Source organism: Seriola dumerili, unplaced genomic scaffold (assembly GCF_002260705.1).
Source record: "Seriola dumerili isolate Sdu_G_001 unplaced genomic scaffold, Sdu_1.0 BDQW01000322.1, whole genome shotgun sequence".
In the NCBI taxonomy this organism is placed as follows: Eukaryota; Metazoa; Chordata; class Actinopteri; order Carangiformes; family Carangidae; genus Seriola; species Seriola dumerili.
This window is the reverse complement of record NW_019174577.1, coordinates 993,747-1,018,231: the sequence shown is the minus strand read 5'-3', so window position 1 is coordinate 1,018,231 and position 24,485 is coordinate 993,747. Positions and strand designations below refer to the sequence as shown.

General features: G+C 39.6%; 1 protein-coding gene across 1 annotated transcript; it reads right to left on the bottom strand.

Moving 5' to 3' along the window:
- Window positions 1–6,144: 6,144 nt before the first annotated feature.
- On the bottom strand, window positions 6,145–12,444 carry LOC111232082 (nuclear factor interleukin-3-regulated protein-like). Its single transcript, XM_022759436.1, has 3 exons — window positions 12,310–12,444; window positions 7,039–7,155; window positions 6,145–6,931 (listed from the first exon to the last, which is right to left on the bottom strand). The coding sequence occupies exon 3, from the start codon at window positions 6,898–6,900 to the stop codon at window positions 6,145–6,147; it is 756 nt and encodes a 251-aa protein (XP_022615157.1). The 5' UTR covers window positions 6,901–6,931; window positions 7,039–7,155; window positions 12,310–12,444.
- Between the last annotated feature and the right edge of the window lie 12,041 nt (window positions 12,445–24,485).

Genomic DNA, 24,485 nt, shown 5'->3' with positions numbered 1-24,485 from the left:
GATCTGACACCAGAAGGCTGTTTTCATAGTCATTTGGTGAAGGAGGAAAGTTTCAATGTGCTGACCTTAAGTTTGAAGTTAAAATTTGTACATACAAGATAATCTTAAAAATTGGCAATATTTGCACATTCATAGTTTTTTAAAGATTTTCTAACAAGGTAATTGAACTTTTCTGAGGAAAAAGAAATACGGCAGACAAAAATTATCATTCCAAGCAGAGCATTTTTATATGTCTTAAAATGTGTGCATTAGATCTTGAAAATATTTTCTATTTTACAAAAGGATCATGAATTCCTGCTCTAAAGCTGCTTCTGTGCTCCTTGAAATGGATCAGGAACTGCACTGAGGAGATGAACATCAAACCCTGTCTAATATGTTGGTCCAGAAATTACTGAGTGTTTTGTAATTATGACGGCTGAAGCATATGATTCATATCATGCTCATCAAACCATTCAGCGTCACCACTCCCGCCAACCTAGAAATGTTTCATCAAAGGATAAATCACTCTGATTAACTTTGATTTGCAGAGAACCCTTGCTCTCAAGAGACAAGACTATCAAGAGACTGTGGAAGGAAAATGTTGAACCAGACCACTCGACCCCCTCACTGTGGGGGTCAAGGATTTGCACCTGCACTGTTCTCTTGCTTCTTGTCATGGCTGCACTCCCCCACGTGTTAAAAATATGGTGAAAGATGACTCATTTGACTGCATCACTTTTTTTCCACACCTCTGTAGACCAGTGTGCATGATTTTTGCACTTCTGGTCTCTCATTGTGTTTTAACTTGTCTCTTAGATAATTTCCTTCTTGACAGCTTGATCCAAAATTCACCTGGGCCTACTCTGCATTTTTTATACATGTCTGAGGGAATGACAAGGCGTTAATTGCTTAACTGCATGATGCAGTACATCTGTATGGAAGCATCTGCATTTATGTTTCTCCACTCATTAATTCATGTTTTTTCTTGATTGTGCCACCCCTCTGTATGCCAGTAAGAAACTACAATAGCTGCTCTATTTTACTACTTATAAAATGTCTAAAATATTTTTAAGATTGGAGAAAATTTTGTGGATTATATGAACAAGACTTTCCTGCAGAAAGTGTTCTTGTTAAGATTCACTTTAGTTAATGATATACTGTACATACACTACATGTACATGCATTCATCAAACCAAGTTGCAAAAACATGAATGTTGCAGATAAAAAAAAATAGCTTTGCATTTATACAAAGTTACTCTAGTATAAAGTGTTATACAGTAATCTAGGCTACATTACTCTCACTCTTCTTACACTTTACCTCCCTGTGAAGAGTGAAATGGACACCACGTGCTAGACCTTTAGAAAAACTCTGGTGAAAATTGAATTTGACTGGAAATTGATTACACCTCTCTTTTTCCTAGAAATCACTGTGAATGATTTAGTTTTTCTAGTTTGTACTTGACAGTAATACACCTACTCCCTTGTTAGGAGTTGACTGTGTCATTTCAGATGAGCAACTGAAATATGTGTCATCAACCTGAGATGTGGCACTAAACACCAACCCCAAAGAAATTACAGTATAAACCTTCAAGATATGACTGCCCTGGATTTTACTTATTTAATAATTCTGTTAAATTACTTGGAATGAAAAGCAGTGGTAAAATGCACAATGCAGTGAAACCCTCCCCTCCAGTATCGCTTGTGTTTGAGAGGAAATGCACTTTAACACACTGACACCCAACTTCTGCTTTAACAAATCTATTTCCATATATACGGTGGGAACATTGATGGGTAATTAAAATGATGTAACACAATGTGCATGGATGCGTGTTTGTCTATAAGATGTGTGTGCATGTGTGTAGTAATCACACATTTTGTGTTACCATGGTGTTGAAATGTGGTGGTCTAAATGGGACTGTAGTGGTTAGCAGCTGCTGAACAAACAATTCATCTGCAGAGAATTCACACCTATTTTCATCATGACATATTCTGGTTGTAGATCAGTTTGTAAGCTGCAAACAAACATCTCCCAAAATAAGTTTTTCTTCAGTCACTTGTTAAGAAATGTATATAAACAATACTGTAAAAAGGCAGTCCCTGCTCATTTTGATGACATTGGCTGATAATTTATTCAAATCCTTCAACTGTGATGAGACTTTTTCAGCTAAAACTTGATGACATTGGGAGCTCTGGGTTTACCTAAATCTCACTATGACTTATGTGAGCTAGCCCAAAATGACTTGAAAGTCGTGTCATACATTATTTGTATTTGCACACTAGACAAATTAACCAAAGCTTAGTTTTGATTTCAGAACTCTGTGAGTAATTAGTTTCAACACAGAGTGGTGACTGGTGACATGCATGGTCAGATGCCACATTAGCTTGTTGTTGATAGGGTGGTTGCAAAGGGGTGAAAGATGTTGAAAACAAAATGTGGGCCTAAGCCCAATGACAGATGTAGTGAATGTGTTTTATTGATGTTTGGCTAGAGAACAAATGATAATGTACCATCAAGACTGTATTAATTTTCTTGTTTCAAAACCACAACATGCTAGACCTTGCATTTGACCTTCAAAACCCATCAAGCTGTACATATGCCCTAAAATGTTAGTTATTCTTCTATATTAGTTATAGAAATTCAATGATAGAGCAAAAATTGTATTAGCAATAGATGTAGTTATAGAGATTTATTTTACATATTTATCAAATTTAATATTAGACTGAAAACGTGATCAAGATTTCTGTATTTTTGGTTGAAAATAGATTAAAAACCTGCCGTAGCCTATAAACTCTGATATCAGCTGCATGACACCAAAGATCAGTCAACACAAGACTGACAGTAGGGATGAGTATGTTTAAATAGAGAAAAACACTGGCTTAATACCATGCTCTAAGACAATGTTGCCCTTAGGGAGTCAGTCTGTATGAGCTCAATTGTCTTGCATTTGATAAAGTGCTGGGTATAAATAAACTTTGAGTTAAAGAGTCCCATTTTGGCGATTTTATTACAAACAAAAGCAAAACAAGACAAGTTGTGGTAACTAATAAATGGTGTCTCGGTTTAGTTTGCCTATGAAAACAGGGTAATACACTATGTAAAGTCTGTGACTAATATTGTATTATTATTATAATGAAGCTTACAGAACCAGGGGGCCACAGAAAGGTTTGAAACACCATTAAGACATATACAGAAAATTACCACCAACTTTACAGTGGGAAAATTCCAATGATTACAATTATATCCAAACAGATTAAGCATTTTACACACACTCACTACATAAAGATCTTATTTTAGCAAGTTAGCACTATTCAGCAGAAAGACACAGCAGGGGACAACCTTCATGCTACATTACTCACAGAATGACATTATTGGTGCATATGTGGTTTGGAAAATACTATTCATCAACCAGCTGACCAAAACTACTGAGACAAAAAAAAAAAGAAAAGAAAGTCCTACAACATAAACCAGACTTCACAGAAAAAAAAATTTAATTCACAGTTAATGACCCTGATATGCTCTAAAATTTTATGGGTACTACTCTGGCCCATGCCCCATCCCTCCACCAAGACAGAAAGGGGGAGGAGAACACGACCTCCCTGGCCTATGTAAGATTGATTTTACACAGCAGGCTACTGTGGTTATACAACCGTTTTTGCATGCTAGGTGCCTTTATTAGAATATGATAACACAGTTTACTTTCAAGTAAGATGTTCATTTTAACAACCATGTGTGGATTAATCTGCAAGACACAGACGGGAAGGTGAGTGACAAGCGTCGGGCTCGAGTTGGGCTGCGGGGCGGAGCCTCCTGCTCGCCTCGCCGCACTAGCGACTCCTACTGGTTGCATGGGGCATGACGGGAGCGAAGGTGATCTCCCACCCGCTACGCCCGACCGTATAAGTGTACGTGTAACAAAGATGGCGGAACCATATGTTGGAAGGTTGTGCTCGAGTGTCTCCTCCCTGTAAGTTAACATTAGTCTGTGTGGTAAGCTGTTTTGTTTTTCTAAATTACATAGAAAAGCACCCAAAAAGCACCATGGCGGCCACTTCTTGTTCGTAAGTATATCACACTGTGCCATACAATAACTGAAACAGCACAACGTTTTCCCCCACTGCTTTAGCTAGGTCACCTGCTCCAATGTTAGCATGCTGGCTGTAGTGTGAAATACTCAATGTTTTCTGTAACCCTGCAAAACAAGGCAAATTCATTGTCATTACACTAAAAACTGTGTGAGGAGGATTCTTAAGGACAATATAAGGGTACAGTATAATATTTCTAAGGCACAGAGTAATAATTTACTGGCTCAAATAACTGGTTATTGTGAACAGATTATTTAAAAAGATTCCCCTAATACCTGCCAGGCTCTCTGTATTCCCATTGTCAGTAATTAAGTAGTTTTTAGATTGTGTAAATTGCTAAAGGCCTTATGGAGATGGAGCTCTAAAGAAACAAAAAAATGTTTGTTTTACGGACTACTTATTTATAAGCAAATGTGCCATATGTCATAAAATTGACACTTTTAACTACCTGCTTTTAACAGCTCTATTGGCCCTGTTTAATAATCTTAGCCACAGCAGCTGATAAGTTATTGCATGTCTGTCCATAAACAAAAAATAGTGTTATATTACAAAAACACTTACTCAGTAGTCAGCTGCTGTCTTGTTCCTGTTGGCAGTCACTGTTTCTTTGAGTTTGTCTTTGAGCCAGCAGGACTGGCTATTTGCCTGGCCAGCAGCAATGTTGCCTTGAGGTTGTTGGGCAAACAGCCAACAATCTGCAGCAGCCTGGGGTAATGCTGACTTGAAAATACATGGAAAGAAACAACAGATGCCAGCTAGGAGAAGAGAGCAGTAAGCTGCTGTTTCTGTAACCTAATGCAAAAGTTTTACTTTTCTCTTTGGACAGACGGTCTAATTTTTTGAGTACTGAAGTACACAAACCTTCAATCTGCTCAAGGCCACAGCACTGTAGGAGTTAGTCTCTGTATTTGGACACAGCCTTTATCTCCTCCTCTGTTGGCAAAGTACATGATATGGTGAATTTTCCATCAGTTTCTGGGTTATGGAGGAAAAACTTAGGACAACTTAAAACTTTGTTCACAATGCTTTAATGTAATCGTTTTAATCTCTTTTTAATGTAAAATATATTCACCACAATGTCGACCCAAAGCTTTTTAGAATATTGACAGGTGCAGACAGACTGTCCAGACCACAGCATGATGGAAGATGTCTGTCTGCCCACACAGGAAAACCAAAGAAATACAACAACACACTTCACTGTTTCCATTTGGAGGGAGGTTGCAACCTATAGTAACTTTGCCATGTCCCAGATGAAACCATATGATATCCAAAAGTTACTTGAACTTAAAAAGTTTTTATTTCGAGTAACGCATGTTTTCAGCTGCATTTCACCGTATGAAAAAAGGTGGTGAGATATACTTGATTCTACATTAATCTAGTTGAGATTACAATTGATGGTTAACAGATATACATTAGCATCAAGTAATGCTTATTCATCGACAAAATACAAACTGACATTTGACACACAACTAGTTCTGTCACATTTCTGATCAACATTCATGCATGTAAAAGAAAAAAAAAACATGATGTTGTTGAATAATTAGCAGTCCTCTGACCAGAGAGTAGGTAGCTCAGATCAAGATGAGTGACTACTTATTCATAACCCACATCTGAACATCTGCTTGACTTTGACACCATGCAGAAAGGAGCTCAATTAGCTTTAGAGCTGTGTATGTATATATATATATATATATTTTTTTTTTTTTTTCTTTTGACGCAGCATGGCATGCTGTGAACTTGTACATGAATGGATTTTATTCAAACACTTAACTTTTCTGGTGTGTGGGGGGCAATATGTTCTTCAAGGGGCTGTAGAGTGAATGAACATTCAACATAGAACTGTCAATGTGTGCTGTGATATGAAAAGCGGAGAGTGTGGTGGTTTAAAAACCTTATGCACTTACGTCATACTTTTTAAGCGCAACACGCACCATGTGCCATTACTCTACAATAAAAGAGCTCTTAATCTAATCTCGATCTAAGCAGGAATTTTTAACGGGATGTAAAGAGAAATGAGCTATTTATTTTTCACTCAATCAATCCAACAGCTATACAGTAGATACACCCCTTTATATTCGACAGTCAGTTGGATGTGCATTGTCTTGGTGGGAAGTAGATCCTTTCTCCTTTCCTGTTGATTTTGAGAGGCGGAGCAGAGCACGTCAGGGACAGCACCCCTGGGACCTGCTGCTCCTCCTCCTCTTCATCTGAGGCGGCTCTTGTAGGAATGGGCTTCAGTAGAGAAGCTCCAGGTCGGGGTGCGTGGGTCGGCAGGAGATTTCGAGGGAGAGCAAGGGGAGTGACAAGGCCAGAGCTGGCACCACCAGATGTGTTTAAGTATGGGTAACCTCTCATGGTATGGAGGGCATATGCAGGAATGAAAAGAGGCTGAGAGGGTTGGTGGCTTGGCATAACAGTAGAGTCTCTACCATGCCAGTAATAGTCCCTCTGCAGGAACTGGTGGTGGGTGCTGGTGGCAGGCGTGGGTGACAGGGTGCCGCTGTGAACATGGTGATTCAGTTGGTTGCTCTGGTGAGCAGTGTATGCTGCAGGGTGAACCAGCCCAAAGTGGAGCTTCATGGCCATTAATTCAGCACTAAGCCTGGCATTTTCTTCTTTCAGGGCCATGAAATGAGTCTCCAGCACATAGTCATTCATCCTTCTCTTCTCCCGTGACCGCTTGGCTGCCTCGTTGTTCTTGCGACGTTTCTCCCAGTATAGGGCATCCTTCTTCTCTTCAGGTATGAACTCCCTCTTGCGACGGTGTCCCTTACATACCGGTTCATTGTCCACTTGTAAAACATGGCCACCGTCAAAAGACAATGACAGGGACTCCATGGTAGATGAAATAGTAACAACCAACAGAGACCTGAAATCAAGAGGAACAGAGGAATGTTTTTGTTCTTGTCTTAGAGGCTGAGTAATACAGGTACTTCCTTCTTGTGTAATGTTAACCTAATCTGATTTGTGTTTTACCTTGTCTTAGTGTGGGTTGGTTTGTCTTTGCTAGAAGCACGGTAATATTTCGGATGATTGTAGTTTGTGGGACTACTGCCTGTTTGTCTCTAGTTATTCATATCCCACAGCTGTCACCTATTGGGGAAAAATTAGGAGAGTCAACAATAGATCATTTTCACATTGAGAAGTTTATTCATCATGAGAACAGCAAACCTACAACAACTGAGTTGGTGTTGAATGTCATTGTAAAATGTAATAGGGTTGTTGTGGGGGGCAGGGAGGGGGGCCAACCCGAGCCATGCACTCACCAAGGGCCCCAAGTAAGAAGCCCATAAGATCTCATTTTACTCTTTTTAAAACACTCACTACTGTAATGTGCAAGCAGAACATATAACTGAAGTCTGCTGTTTTCCTGTACCTCTCTTTTTTTGGTGTTCTAGTGTTCCTGTCTGGTAACCCTTGAAGCGCCTGTTGACCTGTTTTGGTGGACTTGTTAGAAAGTTACAGAAAATATTTAACATAGACTTGTGTCCTGTTTTGAATTTTTCTTTTTAGGGATAGTTGGTTCCACTGTGCTACAGTCTTAGTACAAAGGCTAAACTACTGCAGAAATGGAACGAAAACAAACATCTGGTGCACAGATGTGTTAAGGCAGAGAAGCTTGTCATTTCCAGGTTTGCTAGTACAAGAAGTTTGTTTTTTTTTGAGTATAGAATATAATTTCTGAGTTGGACGAGCCACCACTGACAAACACATAGAGCTGGGTTTTTGTGTGTGCGAGATAGTAACAGTGTTGTGGATTTGTGGCCGCAAGACTGTTCTGCTACAGGATTGGCTGTCAGTAGGTATGCTGATGATTTTCAAGCTGTCGTCAAATGTGGACAGTGGTACAGTCGACAGATGTTAGTTTTTGTCGCTGCAGAGTAAAATCTTGTCTTCTTGATGAATTCAGACTCTCCTCGGTACTGATGTTGCACTGACATTGCATTTTAGTGGATTACTGCGTGGGTTATTGCCTTACATGGCCTCTTGTTTCTTGGTGGAAAACTTGTCATAAAGGCCTGTAACACTGGGTGTGGTTTCATGAATATTCCTATTCTGTTCATCCTCTGTAACTTTGACTGGCAGACAGATCTCTTCCTCTTTATCTGGAGAGACTCTGGACAGCATGTACAGAAGCATAGTCACTGTGATATAACATTATACAGATATCATAGTTGAAAAATATCATAAATCAGTGTTCAATTGCTACAAAAGAATGTATGTTATTGTAAGCTATGAGTTATACTATGACAATGTTGGGTATGCCAGGTGTAAATACAGGTGCAAAGTTATAAGTTACTATGAGTATTTTGAAATGATAGTAGAAATTACAAGCTAGTTTGTAGTATTTTAAGTAGTATCGTGTTTTCAACTCATTGTAAGTTATTAAACCATCCCCGAGTTCTATGTCCAAACAGATATATGATAGAAATATTATAGTGGTATTACACAGGTATTAAAATGATAAACCGTGAAGTAGTATTCAGATTCATTTTATGATTCAGTACTTTTGGGAATTTCTGTATTGTGTTTATGAACAGTATTACTGATCATATTATTCAGTCTTCGGGAAAGAGACAAAAGAGAAGTGTACATTGCACTCAGTTGCATTTAATTTGCACCTCCAGCATTCAAGCCCCCCTTCCTGACCAAACCTCACCTCCTACCTGTCTAGACCACATCAGAAATTGTGACGGGAAACATTAAGTAGACAAAGATGAATGTGGACTATGTGTTTGAGAATCAGTGTGCTATTGTTCAGTATACTGTTATTTAAAACAATGAGTTCCTGTAGCAGCAATCGTATAGCTACTGCACTGATCTGCTTCACGGATCATTGACAGCTCACTTTGGGGAGTTTTGTACAGATAATCTTACAGATTAGTGTGGAGTTTTGCTGTTGTCACTAGATATATGTTTGTATGACATTCTACTATACAAATGAACTTGAACTCAACTCATCTTAAAATGATGCAGGGACCTCTCTGTTATTGTCTTTGCAAGAAGCTTGCAAAAGTATTTTGTAGTATTCCTTAACTGCATTTTTGCAGAAGGCACAAAGTTGTTTCAGTTTAGCAGAGATGTGGTCACTTGAGCTTGCCATATAGAAATCATATAAAGACAGCTTTTCACTATCGGGATGGATTCAGTTCAGATTTATAAAAAGTGGCCCATTGTATAGTTGAGTTAGAGTTTCTCACCTTACCCCCCCCCCCCCCCCCCCCCCCCCCTTCTCTTTGATCAAAATGTCCACCCAGTCACCACTTCCCCTTCTCCATCTCTTTAATCTACTTGCTTCACTTCATTCTTCTAAATTCTGGGCACCAAAAAGGCAGCTGGTGAGGGTTTGTCAATTTCACTGCATAAGGCTGAAGGTAAAATCAATCGGGAATATACTTTGAATAACCAGACTGAGAGGAATGCTGGCAGCTTTTGATAAATTTTCTTTCACTCGCTTGGGTTTGTGGGTGGTTTCATGGGAAGCTATGCAAGAAGGATGAAGATTGTGTTGAAACCACAGCAGCCCCCTGAACGTGCGATCATACGCAGAAAGACACATTGAGCTCACACTTGTGTATTTTAACTCACTGATGTTTCCCTCACACTCTGTTTCGCAGGCAGCACCATAGCTGATAAGTTAATTTCTAATCAGGCATCATACAAAGCTTGCAAACGTTGCAATGCAATGCAGAATAAACTTTCACTCAGGATCTCACACATGAGGAACTTAAGCATTCTCTTAAGCACAACCCATAACTTTGTAGTCCATTGTCCTCCTGTTTAGCTGTGAGTACTCATTTTTATTTTTGTCATTCACACTTAAAGCATCTTCTCAGCACACATATTTTGATGTGCCAGCCAGACTGAGCCTAAAACTTCAAAACAAAAGTTTCAAAGAGGCCATGCACCCAGTATGTGGTGACGAGAACGTACATGAGGCTAAAAATATTCAAGCCTGTGCCCAGTGAGAATGTAGACCCTAAGCCCATACGTATTTGTGTGATAGGATGCACACCTGCATACTGGTGTGTGTTGCAAAGACTAAGCGTTGTATACTCAAAAAAAGCAACAGCAGGAAGACAGAGAACAACAATCATATAGGGAGACACAGAGAGAGAAAATAAAAAAAGAGAGAGGGTTCCTGAGTGAAATCTCTCTTGAGGCCGAGCCCGCTCACTACTCTGCTGCACATTTGCACCTGTTTCTTATTGACTAATTATAGCCAGCCTGCTTTTTAGTAAGGAACTTCTTCTTTTGGTGTCTATCCGTTTTCTCATACTCTACCATCTGCTGTTGTCTTGCTGTGTACTCTGCCAGCCACTGTAAAAATAACTACCCAGGGTCAGTCCATACCTAAATGTACTATGTTCATTTCTTTTCTAAACTGCCATCAGGGACATTAGATTGAATTTATGCCCTCTTGGGGGAATAAAGACTTTGGCACAGTTCTTGGCTTGAATTGTCTGTTAATGCATACATTCCTTGAAGGGCAGTGCTAATAACTCATAGCGCCATCCTATAAAAGTATGTACGGCACTGTCACAAGAGAAAACAAATATAATATTCTAACTCTATACAGAGAGCATGGTACTAAGCCATCAATGATGTGGTGTAATGGAAAAAAAATGGATAAATGAAAAATATCTTCTATTTAAGATGTATACTTATGCTTATGAAACCTCTGGATTTGTATTTAAAATCATCCAGATGTGATGTGATGCACTTAAAGCTCTTGATATTAACTTATCTATGATGGGTTGTGGAATTTCAAGACGGCTGAACTCCTTAAATAGTAAAATAATACTCGCAGTCACAGAACAAAGAACAAAAACGTATGTTTCCGTTAGTTTGAACCCATGCGGCTACTTCATAAGTATTGTGCAATCAAGACCCAAATATATGATGCAGAACACTATGTTTCTCATTGATAATTCACACTGAATGACCAAAAGAATAGAAACAGCTGTCCAATGCATTAGCCAGGTAACACCATCTAAAATGTTCAGCAGTGCTTTAGGTTTCAGTACAGCGGTCCCCAACCTTTTTTGCACCTTGGTCCGATTTCAGAAAGACACATTTCTCACAGACTGGTTGTCAATTGTTGTTTTTCACAGATTAAAAAAAAATTAACAAATGATCCTTTCCATGCAGCCTGGTAGCGAATATGTTGCAACCCAGTACCAGTCCATGGCCTGAAGGTTGGGGACTACTGTTTTAGTATATTTATTAAGGATTTAAGTGTTGTATTCAACATTTATATTCTGAAAGGTGTTTATAAAATTTCGTCTATCTCACATATATGTAGGATAGAATTTTTAGAAAGACCTTAAGGTACAAATGAATCTGAAACGCCACCAGCAGCCACAACCTCAAAGATTCTGAAATGTTAAAATAAACACATCACTGACACAACAATGTCAACAAAAACCAAACCAGCCACCAGTCAGCTTTTTAAAGGATTTACTACACTACTGTTCTAGATAACATTATAACATAGATGTGTTCTGCTTTTTTGGTCACTTACTTAAAATGACACAAACGTTTGTGTTTGGGCCGCAGAAAATATACAGCTATGGACTTCTTTTTGGATCATTAGGATATGCAGTAATTTCCATAGGGTTTAGATAATCTGAGATCGTGTCTCAAAGCAATCGAATGTAAACAGTGTAATTCAAAACAATCACGGGTTAAAGACCGTTAGAGTCACGCTGTACCAAGATGTCGTCCTAACTGACTTTGCGTATCTTTACAACTTCAGTAAAATGTCCCTCTCACCAGATAACAACCTGAATATAACTATGAGAGTATTTATGAAATTGATGACAAATGATCAATATGTTATTGTAAAACGCATCGTATTGTAGGAACACACCATGTACAAATCTGTCCTCATAAGTAATCTTATATTATATTTACAAGGTAGTAACACTTCCTCTTCCTCAAACAGTTCTTGCCAGATAATGGAGTAACATTTTCAGGTAATGTATGAATGTTTAGATTTTTTTTTGATAATATGTAAAATGTCAATATGGGTTCTTATTTTTGTTTTTTGGCAACAAATCATTTAAAAAAAAAAAAAAAAGTTAACTGGCCGTCTGTTTCGTAGCACAACACAATAGTTGCACATTTGTATAAACCATCAATCCTTTGGTCACTAACACCTCAACCATTTTCTTCAATGAATCTACCTGCTGTAACATAATGGTTCAAACCACTTTACGTGTTAAAATAAGCATGAGGCCTTACCTTTTAACTGTTGTCTGCAGAAAGTCCACTGCTGCCGAGGTGCCAGCGACCTAATTCGCAGATATCTTGCTCTCACCCACGACTAATATACAACTTCGAGCACTGAGCTCTCCTGTGAGACTGTGTAATGCGATCATCAGCAGACGGGGGCTCATAACATGTTGTTGCTTTCAGTCCTGCCCTCTCACCTCTTGATTTCTTAGCTTTCTCTCACTCTTAAGGTGTTGTTTTCCTGTCTTTAACTCTGACTGTCCACCTTTGTTGTCACATGAGAGGTGTCTGCCTGCCCCCATTCATCTTGATAGTGTTGTGGTGTAAGTGGCTTGCCCACACAGGGGTCTCCCCTTTATGATGCTGCTGTCAGATACAAACTGACATGTTGTGTGTTGTATTCTTAAATGAGTCAAAAATTAAAAACTCTATGAGAAAATTCTGTAATGGTGCTACTTTAATTCATCATTTGAGTAAATCCATGCTCTATGTTATTGTATTTGCAGTGTATTACTGTTGTGTTTGCTGTACTGTGGCCAGATCATTATGTGTGGTGTGTAGTATTCAATTAAACTTTCATCCGAACAGACATTTTACATTTCAGGCACTTACCTGATGGCTCTTCCCTGAAAAAACTTGGGTGTAGCACAAGTAGTAGCATTAGCCATAGAATCAGTAGTAGTACAAGAGACTAAGCCACAACACAAGGCAAAACATAAGAGTTCTGTGGCCTTCAGATATTTGCAGTAAAGCACAACAGAGAAGACTACACTGAAGTGACTGAAATGTTTCTGCATGAGTGATAAATAAATCTTCCGCACCTCAGATTCACAGAAAAAGAGAAGTGTTTGTCACTTATCAGTGTCGAAGTTGCAACTAAGTGCCTGCACATTTAATATTCTCTCACTATTCTGCTTTTCACTTTGTGCACTGTAGGACCACTTGCTATGCACTATAAAAATAAAAATTAACTTGTAAATGGAATTTTAACGTGCGTTTGTCGTGACTGTGAAATTTTACCTCAGCCCCCATTTCTATGTATAGATGCTGTCACACGTAGACAAGTAAGATTTTTGCTTCCTGTTGTGATGCGTTTAAGCCGTTAATACGGAAGAATATGCACCAGAGGTCCATGAGAACACTTGATTGTTGTCATATGGCCAAGAAGTCGCAGTTTAACCTGTGTACGTATAACAATGTTGAACTTTGCTCTTTCTTTTCTAGCATTTCGACCAGATATCTGTATGTGACTTATTTTAAATCTAAATGTCAGTCGTGTCTGCGGGATTGGTGAAACGATGGCAAAGTCATGCTGTCAAAAACAGATGGTACATTACATAAACATTGAAATTTAACATCATCTGACATTTAGCAAAGCAGGAAATATTTGTGAACTGTATGACTCAGAGTTCATTTAGTGGTTTTATAATTTGCTAACAGCAAAATGAGACATTAATATTGATTTCCAAATTAAAATGAGTCATTTAGTAGCCTGTAGAACACTTCAGTACCTTTTTTTTATGACTTTCTTTTTAAATATGCAGTAGACAAGTGACTCTTTGATAGTTGCTAGTTTGCCTCTTTAACCCTGCTAGAAAAACTATTCATATGGAGAGGCAGAAATGATTAAAAAAAAAACTTCTTTATTTACAATAGCCTTCTGCTTTGCCATCTGCCACATCATTTGTGTTGTAGCGCCCTCTGCTGGTGTCTTCAGGTCATGCACTGCTGTGTGAGACCATCTGTTACGATGCCGCTACAGAGTTTTGTTAAAGATGAAATGAGAACATGCAGAAATACATTATACAACTTTTTTTTTTTTTTGTAAAACTGCAATAAATACTAGGCTACATTGCAGAGACCCTGTCCAGCCGCAGAAAACTGAACTACGACAAGTCTCATGAAAAGAGGAAACTTTTCTTAAAAGGCCTACTGAGCGGCGAAATCTAATTGATTTATAATAACTCATCGACCGGCACCGCTGTTTCATTAAAGTTTCACTGGTAATCACCAAACCAGTGAAAAGAGACTTTCAAGATGGACTATCTCAGTGGTGCATGCAGATGAATTAAAGCTTTGTACACCATTTACACCAGTGTAGCTGCATGCAGCCTCCTACATGAATATCGGACTATATTAATTTATTATAAGCCTTAAGAAGGAACAATATAGGTAAAATATTGGGGATTTTTTGGATTGTCGTGGCCTTTCTTAAGTTAATTTAAATTGTTTTAAAATGCCATTTAGATATTACTAATGTTTAAAATAATATAAATTAGTCCCTTATTTCCCAAGCCTTTGCTCAATGAAATGACACCTCTTGACATTTTTATGGGTGGAAAATCCTACCCTTCATGCATGTTTTTATTTCAAATTACAAACAGTATGAGGGCCATCCATGCAGATACAAACATTTAGTTATTGTTTTTATTCTTGTTTAATATTCCTGCCTTTAACAACAAGTTAAAAAGTTCAGCACTAAAGAACAGCATAACCAGATGCAGTGGAGGAAGGTCTGACAGCTGTATACTCACACACACACACACACACACAAAAAAAACTTTTCAACGTTTGATTTTCCATTGAATCAAAGTCTGCTGGGAAATCACGCAGTGGGGATAAAAGGGAAATACCAAGTCAACCAGCACCCAGTTTCGCCGTCTCTCTCACCGCAGATAAACGGTTAAAATAAAGTCCACAGACAACACAGGCAGCCTACTACAATCAAATCCACCAGTAATGTAATTTACGTCACTAGTATCCCGATTCACGAAAAAGGAGCAGGAATGTCTTTTCTGTATCTTAATCAACAAGTTTACATTTATTACTTTACGCTGATAAAATTAATAAAACATGGAAGTAAACTACATTAATAGGGCAGTTTAAGGTTTAGTGGACAGCACTGGTCCGTGTGTGCAATATAACCGCTGCCTCATTCTCATAGAAACAGAAAGTCAGACAGTAAATTCACAGCGTATCTAGCATCCTATTTATATATAGTTGTGTCTTTAACAAGACACACTTTTTTAATCTCCTTGCCTTGACAGCCAAACTGTCCCGTCAGCGTCCATCAGGACTGAGGTGCATCCCGAGGTGGGACAGTCCCGCTGGAGCACTGCTTAACCGGCTCCTGACCCCCCTCTGAATGTCCGCCTCCGCTACGAGACCCTGGCCCCGTCTCTCGTGGATGTAGAGAGGCAGGCCAGGGTAGACGGCCGGTGGTGGCAGGTAAGAGGACCGCCAAGGCAGCAGAAGATTATTACACACTGCCGAGTGACTCAGATGGGGCGCCAGCCAATTCTGAGGTGTGTATGCCAGGGTGGGTGAGGCGTGGTGGAGTGTATCAGGTGTGGGCAGAAATGCACGGATCGAAGAGGTGGGATGGGAGGACCCGTCGGTGGAGTTGGGGATGTCATCGCTGGAGGAGACCTGTCGCTGGGCTTCCATCTCTGCCTCTGTAGACCTCCCGCCCTCCAGAGCTGTTCGGGGAGAGATGACACGGGCCCCGGGGAGAGGGAGGATGCGTTGCTGTGCGCCACAGTTGTGAGGACTTAGTGAGTTAAAACCACCGGGACCTTTAGGTGAGCTAAAACAAGGGATATTTGCCTCCAATGGATGGCTGGCTGTTTCTTGGGCCCTCAGACCCAGGATAGAGGCGGGGGTGCTCCTACTCCCCCAATGTCCTGGCTGGAAGAGAGCAGGAGTGTGAGCAGGTCTAGATAAGGAAAAGGTGGAAGCGACAACAGATGGAGTGGATGTTGCCCCAGGAGAGGCGGCTTTGCTCTTTTCTGCGCTCAAGTTGCTCTGGTAGCGCAGGTTGAGCACGTGAGCCCGCAGCTGCGCGTTCTCCTCACTCAGAGCCAGCAGCTGACCCTCCAGCATCAGGTCGTTCAGCCTCCGTTTCTCCCGGGACCGCTTTGCTGCCTCGTTGTTCTTGCGTCGCTTATCCCAGTAGGTGGAATCTTTCAAGTCGGCGGGGATCATTTCCCTCTTGCGGCGCGTAACGGGGCCCATATGGCTTCTGCAGGTCCGTAAACGCAGGAGACGTCGAGCCAGCAGGGAGGACCTTGTGACCGAGAGCAGGAGTCCAGGGTCTGCTTCATGCTCCGTGTAGCCGTTGCTTTCGACCGACGAGGAAAGCTGGCAGTGAGCACTGACCTCTGCACCGCCGGGGCTGTCCGGGGTGGACATTTTTCTCAGGACTGAGGAATCAAATCAAAGTTTCAATCAAAGCGCGTTTATTCAATCAATCGACCAGTCAGTCAGCCACATTAATTCTCATTCTTAAAACAGTAGGGTGTTTGAACCTTCTGCTCTTTCAAAGTTTCAAAGTTACTTCATCAATTTGATGCAGCTATACCTAAAAAAAAAAAAAAAAAAAAAAAAAAAAAAAAAGGCTAATAATTCAGCAACAACTTTGAAAGGGGCGATTCTGCACCAGATGCACACAACTAAATTACATTTTGACAATACTTGTAACGAGTAAGATTTTGAATGCATCGCTGTTACTTGTAATTAAGTATTTTGCATTGTTACTGCATCTGAATACTTCTCACATCGCGTAAATTCATATTCGTTTGCATGAAAAAGGGCGGCGAAGTGTTGTCTTTCGTTTTTCAAGTATGTGTATATGGTTTTATGATTTAAAAAAACGACCTCGGATGACGTTAAGTAAAAGCAAGAGTGAAGATTAATCAATAGATTAAATGGTTTATCTCTAAACTTAGACCAAACCTGACAATTAGACGGTGTTACAATGTTAAACTCATCGCACTGACCTCAGTGAAAAGATGACACCTGTGAGATCACTTGGAGGACTGGATCAGCTTTGAGACAGTCTGATGCAATCCTGCAACACACACAGCAACACATACCACCTTAGACTTCAGCCCAGCACTCAGATCATTTACCTACATGTCTGTGGATGTTACAAGCGTTTTATCGGAGACGGCTGCGCTTACCTGTCAATCACAATCAGCTGTGCTGAAGAGAGCAGAGCTGCAGGGCGACCCACGCATATAGTGTGTGCGCGCAGCCAATCGCGCTGTGTCCTCGTGTTGTCTGTTTAAAGCTGAGGAAACTGATCGGACAACTTCACATGGAGAGCGGAAGTTTTAAACAAGAGTGTGGCGACGGTCAACCAAAGAGATTATACTGAAAGAAGTCACTTTGGACCAACTGCCCTACTTATTGTTTTCTTTATGTTACTTCACAGCGGTGCGCATGATCAGAGCACATTACTTGCGGAACATTGATGCAACCCTATCAAAACTTTAGTTATAAATAGAGCAGACTTTACACTGGGGTGTGCTTTAGAAAGCAAGTTATGCAATTTAGTGGTCGGAGATGATTGAATTGGAAACTTAATCAACATAATAAAAATCACACAAAACAATTAATTCAACGGTCAATTCATTAAAGTTTGTAGAGGTGTTAAATTAAGAAAGTTGAAATGACAGCTTTGCAGCATGAAAACATGAGGCACTCCAAAGTTGCCATGCTCTGTGCTCATTTTGGAAACTCACTCCTCTTATTTCTCTTCAGATGGTAAATTTTGCATCTGTAATGAAGCATTGTTGCACATATTCTTGTTAATGTCTGCCACAATGAAATTCAAGGGGGGGTTATGAATAGGTTTGTTCGGTCAGCTTAACCTCATGCCAATGTATATACAGTAGAGAATGTGCAAAAGTTTAGGTTTAAACCAGGATGCGACCACCCTTTAAAACAGCACCAGTGCTCCTTGGTGCACTATGTACACTAAACAGTGTTTAAAGGTACTTGGCATGTAGGATTTTCAAGCATCTTGGAGAACTTGCCACATTTCTTCTGAGGATTTAGGCTGTCTGGATGTCCTCTGTGTCTTCATGTAATCCCAGACGGACTCCACATGAGGCCAGGGCTCTCTGAGGGTCAGAGAATCTGTTGCAGGACTCCTTGTCCTTGTCTCTGAAGATAGTTCTTTATGACTCTGGATGAATGTTTGGGGTGGTTTTCATGCTGCAGAATACATTTGGGACCGATCAGACCTAATGGTATTAGGAGAAACACAATTAACTTTTCTTTCTTGTGTCTTTTTGGTGGTGCATTACCCAATTTGGGAAGGGTCCTTAGGACACTTGAAAAACTCCTGCTTATATGGATGTGCCATGGCTATTCCACATGGTCTGTCCTGTTAGTTTGTTCATTGATCCTTCTGTCCAAGCAACACAGTTTATGCTGGCATTAAAACTAATGAGTTACTGTCAGACACACCTCTACTTTGACAATAAGGCCAGGGATATGCTCGTGCAAAAGTTTTCTATAGTTGTTACAAAAGGCCACTCTCAAAGCAAATTTTTTTTTTTTCCATTTGAGGGTCCTGGAGTCACTCTCTCACAAAGACTACCAACTTCAGCACTGGAGCTGAAGAAAGTCAGTGTAATACACCAGAAGGATGGCTTCCCTTGAGGCCTTCCTCACCTCCTCAGTAAGTGTCTTTGTTGAATCACTGACCACACAGAACAGCAACAAACTGCAACAAGGAATCTTGTCATCATAGCAAAGCAGAAACGTCAGCTGCAAACTTCCCACCCTTCAACACTTAGGAAGTTCAGGTCAATACAAGAGGTGCCATCGGGAGACTATGATGCATCTCTCTAGTCCTGGCTACCGTTTATTTCACGTCTTGTCATTTTAACGAAACACTGCCATATGTGAAAACACAACTGCACTGAGCAATCCCACCAAGGTGGAAAACCACACAACATTGTACAAGATCACTCTTGTGCAGTTTGTGCTGAAGATTTCACTAATGTGTGTTGAGTGTGGGGGCTGTCCAGAGCAGGAGCTATCAGCTCTGTGTGTGTAAAAAACTCCAGCAGATTTGTTCTTTGTGACTCACAGTAACCACAGAGGCCACAGTCTGCTGTGTTTCAACAGTCAGGTTATTCTTTCAGCAAGAAGATAATCTCCAGATTTTTAAAGGGGTATTAGCACAGCAGATTCTTGTATTGATCCCTGCTTACTAGTGTGATGAGAAGTAAACCTATAAACATTGGCACACACCTCACTACGCGGGCACATACACACACACACACACACACACACACACACACACACACACACACACACACACACACACACACAGGAAGGGCACCAACTTAACAGCTTGTCGCTGCAACAGGAGCTTGTCTTTCTGAATGTTATGACATTCAATGCAAATGTCAAACAATTCAGCTAAGGCTAAACTAATAAATGCAGGACTGATATGTTTTTTAGACAATAATTCTGTAATTCAGCCTCGCTGTCTGTACTGCTCAGTACTGACACACAGCCTGTTCTTTTTGAGGATGAGTCATTATCATTGTTCAAATGAACATGTTCAGAAAGCATTGTGGTATGGCGTAGTGGGCCTGCATAATTTTCACCACTGCCACTTTCTCATTGTGTGGCAGCACCCACATCCTGACTGCTTGTTGCAGATGATTTCTCTTCATGTTGATGATCTGTCTAGAACACTATATGTCTTGTTTGTTTTAGTGATACAGCATCAAGTTTAGTAAACACTTCTGTCTGAGAGGGAATCAGGATGGGACCCAGCCAATTGTCTGATTAACGCCGTGGTGGATGCAGCTTTGCTTGTTACTTAAAATATGATACAGTGGACCTTCTTCACGAATCATTGTTTAAGGATGAGGCTGATTTTATTCTTGATTTTTCTCATCGTCAACAAATCCCATGAAAAGACCAAAAACCAGCAATGCATTAGTTATTCTCGCTACTTGTTCATTAGTTTCAATACTTTCACAACCTTTAAATCTATAAAATCAGATCACAAATTTAGAGTTTCATTTCTTAAAGGCTGAATCATTTCCTTATTCACTTGTGACAAAGCAGATGAGACCACGCCATTAGTCCCATTTACACTTTTGTATATTTCTAACCATGCTTGTCATTAGTTTGTGACGTCAGTAATTCATCTTAATTTGTAGCATTGCAAGCACCTATTATCCTGTGTGTTTGTGTTTAGTATTATTTTTTCTGTAACGATGTCTCTTTAATTCAAACACGAACAAGTATTAAAGTAGTTATTGTTTATTGATTTAATCAGCTGTTTTGTGAGCTTCGTATTTGCTTTCTTTGTTATTACTTACCTGTGCTTACCATATTTACAGGAAGGCGGCAGCAAACAAACCTGTTTTTGTTCTGATGTCTTCGCTGATGTCATGTGCTATACCAAGTATAGGGGGTTGTATTGTGTTGAATATGTTAAAGTATGTCGATTAGTATTAGTGTTTTTTGTAATGTCTGTAGTGTATTCTTGGCGAGGTGGTAAGGTATGTTTAATTCCTGTTTGTACTGATTATATTTACAACATACTGGGCCTTAGTTGTCAAGGTTACAATAATAAAACACATGGTTAAGCCAGATTCAGTTGGGAAAGGAGACGGCGCACTTACAATCATTTCCTGTAACTGTGTCACTTGGGTTTCGCCACCTCCCTGCCCCTTTAGGAGACCAGTGGCAGGTCTCAGTCTGTTCATTCCAATAGGAGAAGTCAACGTGATCACAGATTATGACCGATTCTTTCACTCTATAGTCACTGAAATAAATATTGGATTCATTTTTCTTAAGCCACAGATCTTCTGAACATACAACAGATCAGGAGAAAATGAACTATCTGGGACCTGTTTCTGTCTCAGCAACGCACTCTCGCAAGATCTCACAGGACAGATCTCTCTCCTCTCTGTCGGTTCTGGCCTGATTTCACTGCTGCAGTAGTGCTGCCATAGTTTTCCAATGGCAGAAGTTTATAGGGACATATACGTGCAACCATGAATTAAAAGTTAAAACTGAATTAAACTAGTATTTCTTTGCGTAATAATACAATTATTGTTATTATTTAAGTGTTTTTAGAGGGAAAACAGAGAGCATCAGACTGATATGATCTTGTACTGGGTTGGTCAGATATAAGCAAGCAGATAAAAATGAGCAGCAAAATTAGGTGTAAATTCATACTGTATCTAGTGTTGTATTACTGTTATGTTTTGACTGGAATAAGATCACGATCCCACACCCACTTAGGAGACAGGAAGTATACCATTTCTTACCATTGGCATTGCTTGTAATGCGTCATCTTTTGTTATAGAGTATCTTTGGTTAAGCCGATGGATTGGTCAGGGTTTGGTAAGGTTTAGGCACAAAGGCACAGGCTTGGGTTAAAATAAGAACTTCACAGAGTGGGGCAGGGGTGATGTATTTTTGGAGGCCAACCCAGAAGTTAGCATCGCCCAGGTTCCCTCCATAAAAAGCCAATGGTATTTTTCCATTGCTCACTGTTCAGTTTTTCTCCAGAAATTGGGATCATATTCTTCACATTAAGTGCAATCACGTTGTATTAATGATGCATTTGAGGTAAAGATATTGATAGGCTTTGGCACCAAGAGCACAAGTTAGAAAAAGAAAGTTTTTTTCCAGAGATGTTCTCCACAGGGTGACACAGTCTTGCTTATACTCTCTAAACCATAGGTTGAACATTTCTGACAGGTTTGAATGTGCACCTACTCATTTCACTAAACAAAGTGATACAACCAGGTGACTCATCATCGGGGGTTAGTCTAATCACTTAGTCTGGGAACTTTGATGTTGTTATGTCACCCCCCACTCCTCACACACAAACACACACTCCCACCTGAACCTCACCACCATGGTCTACTTTTACAAGCTATACTCCTCTCTGTGCACTCAATGCCCATTTAATTGGAAATACCACTGCTTTGCTTTGACTTAACCTATTTAACATCTGTTTGTATGTCATGTCAAACCTTATTTCTTTCACTGCCCTTTCCACAAGGCCTTTTGTGTGATTGTTGGTGTTGACGTCTGCTGGCCTGATTCCTGCTCCTTAACTCGGCTGAGCTGTTAACCACTATTTACAGGAAGTTGAGCCTCAGCAAGCATGGGGGGTATCACCTCCTCATTGCTGCACTTTTGTACAGTCGCACATGAAAACCTTACAGTAGTAATGAAGGCCCCTGAGAGAGCACAAGCAGAGACCACTGAGAAGCTTCCCTCAGCCCTTGGCTTTCTCACACTAGACTGAAAACAGGGTTGGTCTGAGGGTCATGCACTGCAGAGATCCTGTGAGATATAGAATAGGATGAGAACAAACATGCTCACATTAAATATGGAGTGGAAACTTGGCCTATATTTTTGACAGTGTGATAATGAGCATGTCTCTTCTGGGGTGGTTCTTGACAATTGCGGTTTTCATCATCAGTGTAAGGCTTTTATAAAGTGATAACTGCGATACAGTTAAAATAGATGTTGCCTTAAAATTACATCTTGCTGCGCTCATTAATGCTTTGTCCTGCAGCACTAAATGATCATTTAAGTGAAAGAAAGTTTATCTAGAAATTATTTATATCACAGTCACTTCCTTAAAATAACAACCAAACAAATTACTGTTATTGTACGTATCTGACATGTAGCATCTGGGTTACTGCGGAGGGTATTGTGCTTTTTTTAAGCTGCCTCAGAGTTAACAGTTTTTTTTTCATATTTCCAGTTTGTATTGAACAAAACATGAGGAAGTTAAACTTGTCATCTTCACTTCTTGTGTTCTTGTCACTAGCTACTGACACTGCGGTAAGAATGAGAATCGTAGCTAGATAAGACCTGGAGAGCTTTTTAAATTTTTTTTACATATAATAAATGACGTCTTTGTCAATCGGTCAGTTCTGAGAACTTGTAGGTGTAGAAATAAATAAGAAGTGTTACTCATATTTGCAGGGTTTGGTTTCTTCTGGTAGCTTGCCCATAAACTTGCATGAGTAATGTAAGATTGTGTGAAGCCACTCACTTGCCATTTGCTTATTTTACTACCTCTGGCAAGAGACAAATAAGTTGTTTCTTTACATAAGCCCATCAAAGTGGTTCCTTTGATCTAATTTATATGTAACTAATTGCATTTTTAATTCTGAGAATCTCAGATATTGTAACATACACACTTAAGTGTGTAAGTTTTACCCTTCCAGCTGGCATGTGTGTGCCTACAAATTCCGGATGTAATTGAACTTTTTTCTCTGTTTTGAGAAGAATTTGATATTTTGCTTGAATTGGTCATCACTTAAATTTAGATTTTTGATATTTTATTTTGAAATAGCTTTATCCTGTATGTGCAGAGTGAAAATTTTACAAGAACTATGTATTCTTGAGAGACAACTGGTTGTGAGGTTTGGCAGCCATGATGGGCAACGGTTAAACTGTGGTGGAAAAGCCTGGCCTATTGACTATCATTGTTTGTGGAGGCCTGAGAGCACCTATGCCACACCACCAGCACATCACCTTAACCACTCACATGCAGAGCCCAGCTGTAAAAATAGATAGGAAAGATTGCCCTAGATATGCTCACACATCCACATACACACATGTAAGACGTAAGATTCACACACGTTCAGGTGTTGATGCGTGGCCTTTGTGGGGACAACCTCACTTACACAGGGAAGAGATATGAGCCAAAGAGATATGAAACCACAAATAGTACATTTAACTGACATTGAGCAAACATCCAGTGAAATGCCTTTTGTTCAGAGGTGCCATTGTTTACAATTTCACCTTTCTTTTACCTTCATCTGGTGCTTAAACTGCAGTGGGTGCTTGTCTCCACCAGGTGGCATTAGATTCATGAAGAAGGGAGAATGGTTGAAGTCTTTCAAATAAATAATGCATAACACTAATCCTACCCCCAACCCCAATGTTAAAGCTTATTTGGAATAAAATCCGGCATATGAAAAATGCTTATACATACATTAGGGTTTTCTTCACTAATTTACTGCACATACTGTAAGTTCCTCGGAATATAAGCACTTGTCTTTTTGTTCTTTTTGAGACCATATGATTAAAAAACTGCTGTCATTTTTAAAATTTTGGTTCAGTATTTGATTTTAAAATGAAAGTACGTAAATGATTAATTTTATACTACATGCTATTGTTACATTCAAATAAAATTTCAGAAATTACTTATAGTCACGTATGTACAAGATATTTCATGTCTGTGGACACACACTGTTAATAAGTGCATGGGCAGGGTTTATTTAAGGTCTATTTAATTCATATTGCATAAAATTATACATATTTTAATCGGATTTAATTTCCATATAGGATAATAATAATAATTAAGATAATTTAGATTACTGTAAACA

Excerpts from the sequence above, each read along its gene's own strand:
- LOC111232082 (XM_022759436.1), bottom strand. The coding sequence starts at position 6,900 with ATGGAGTCCCTGTCATTGTCTTTTGACGGTGGCCATGTTTTACAAGTG.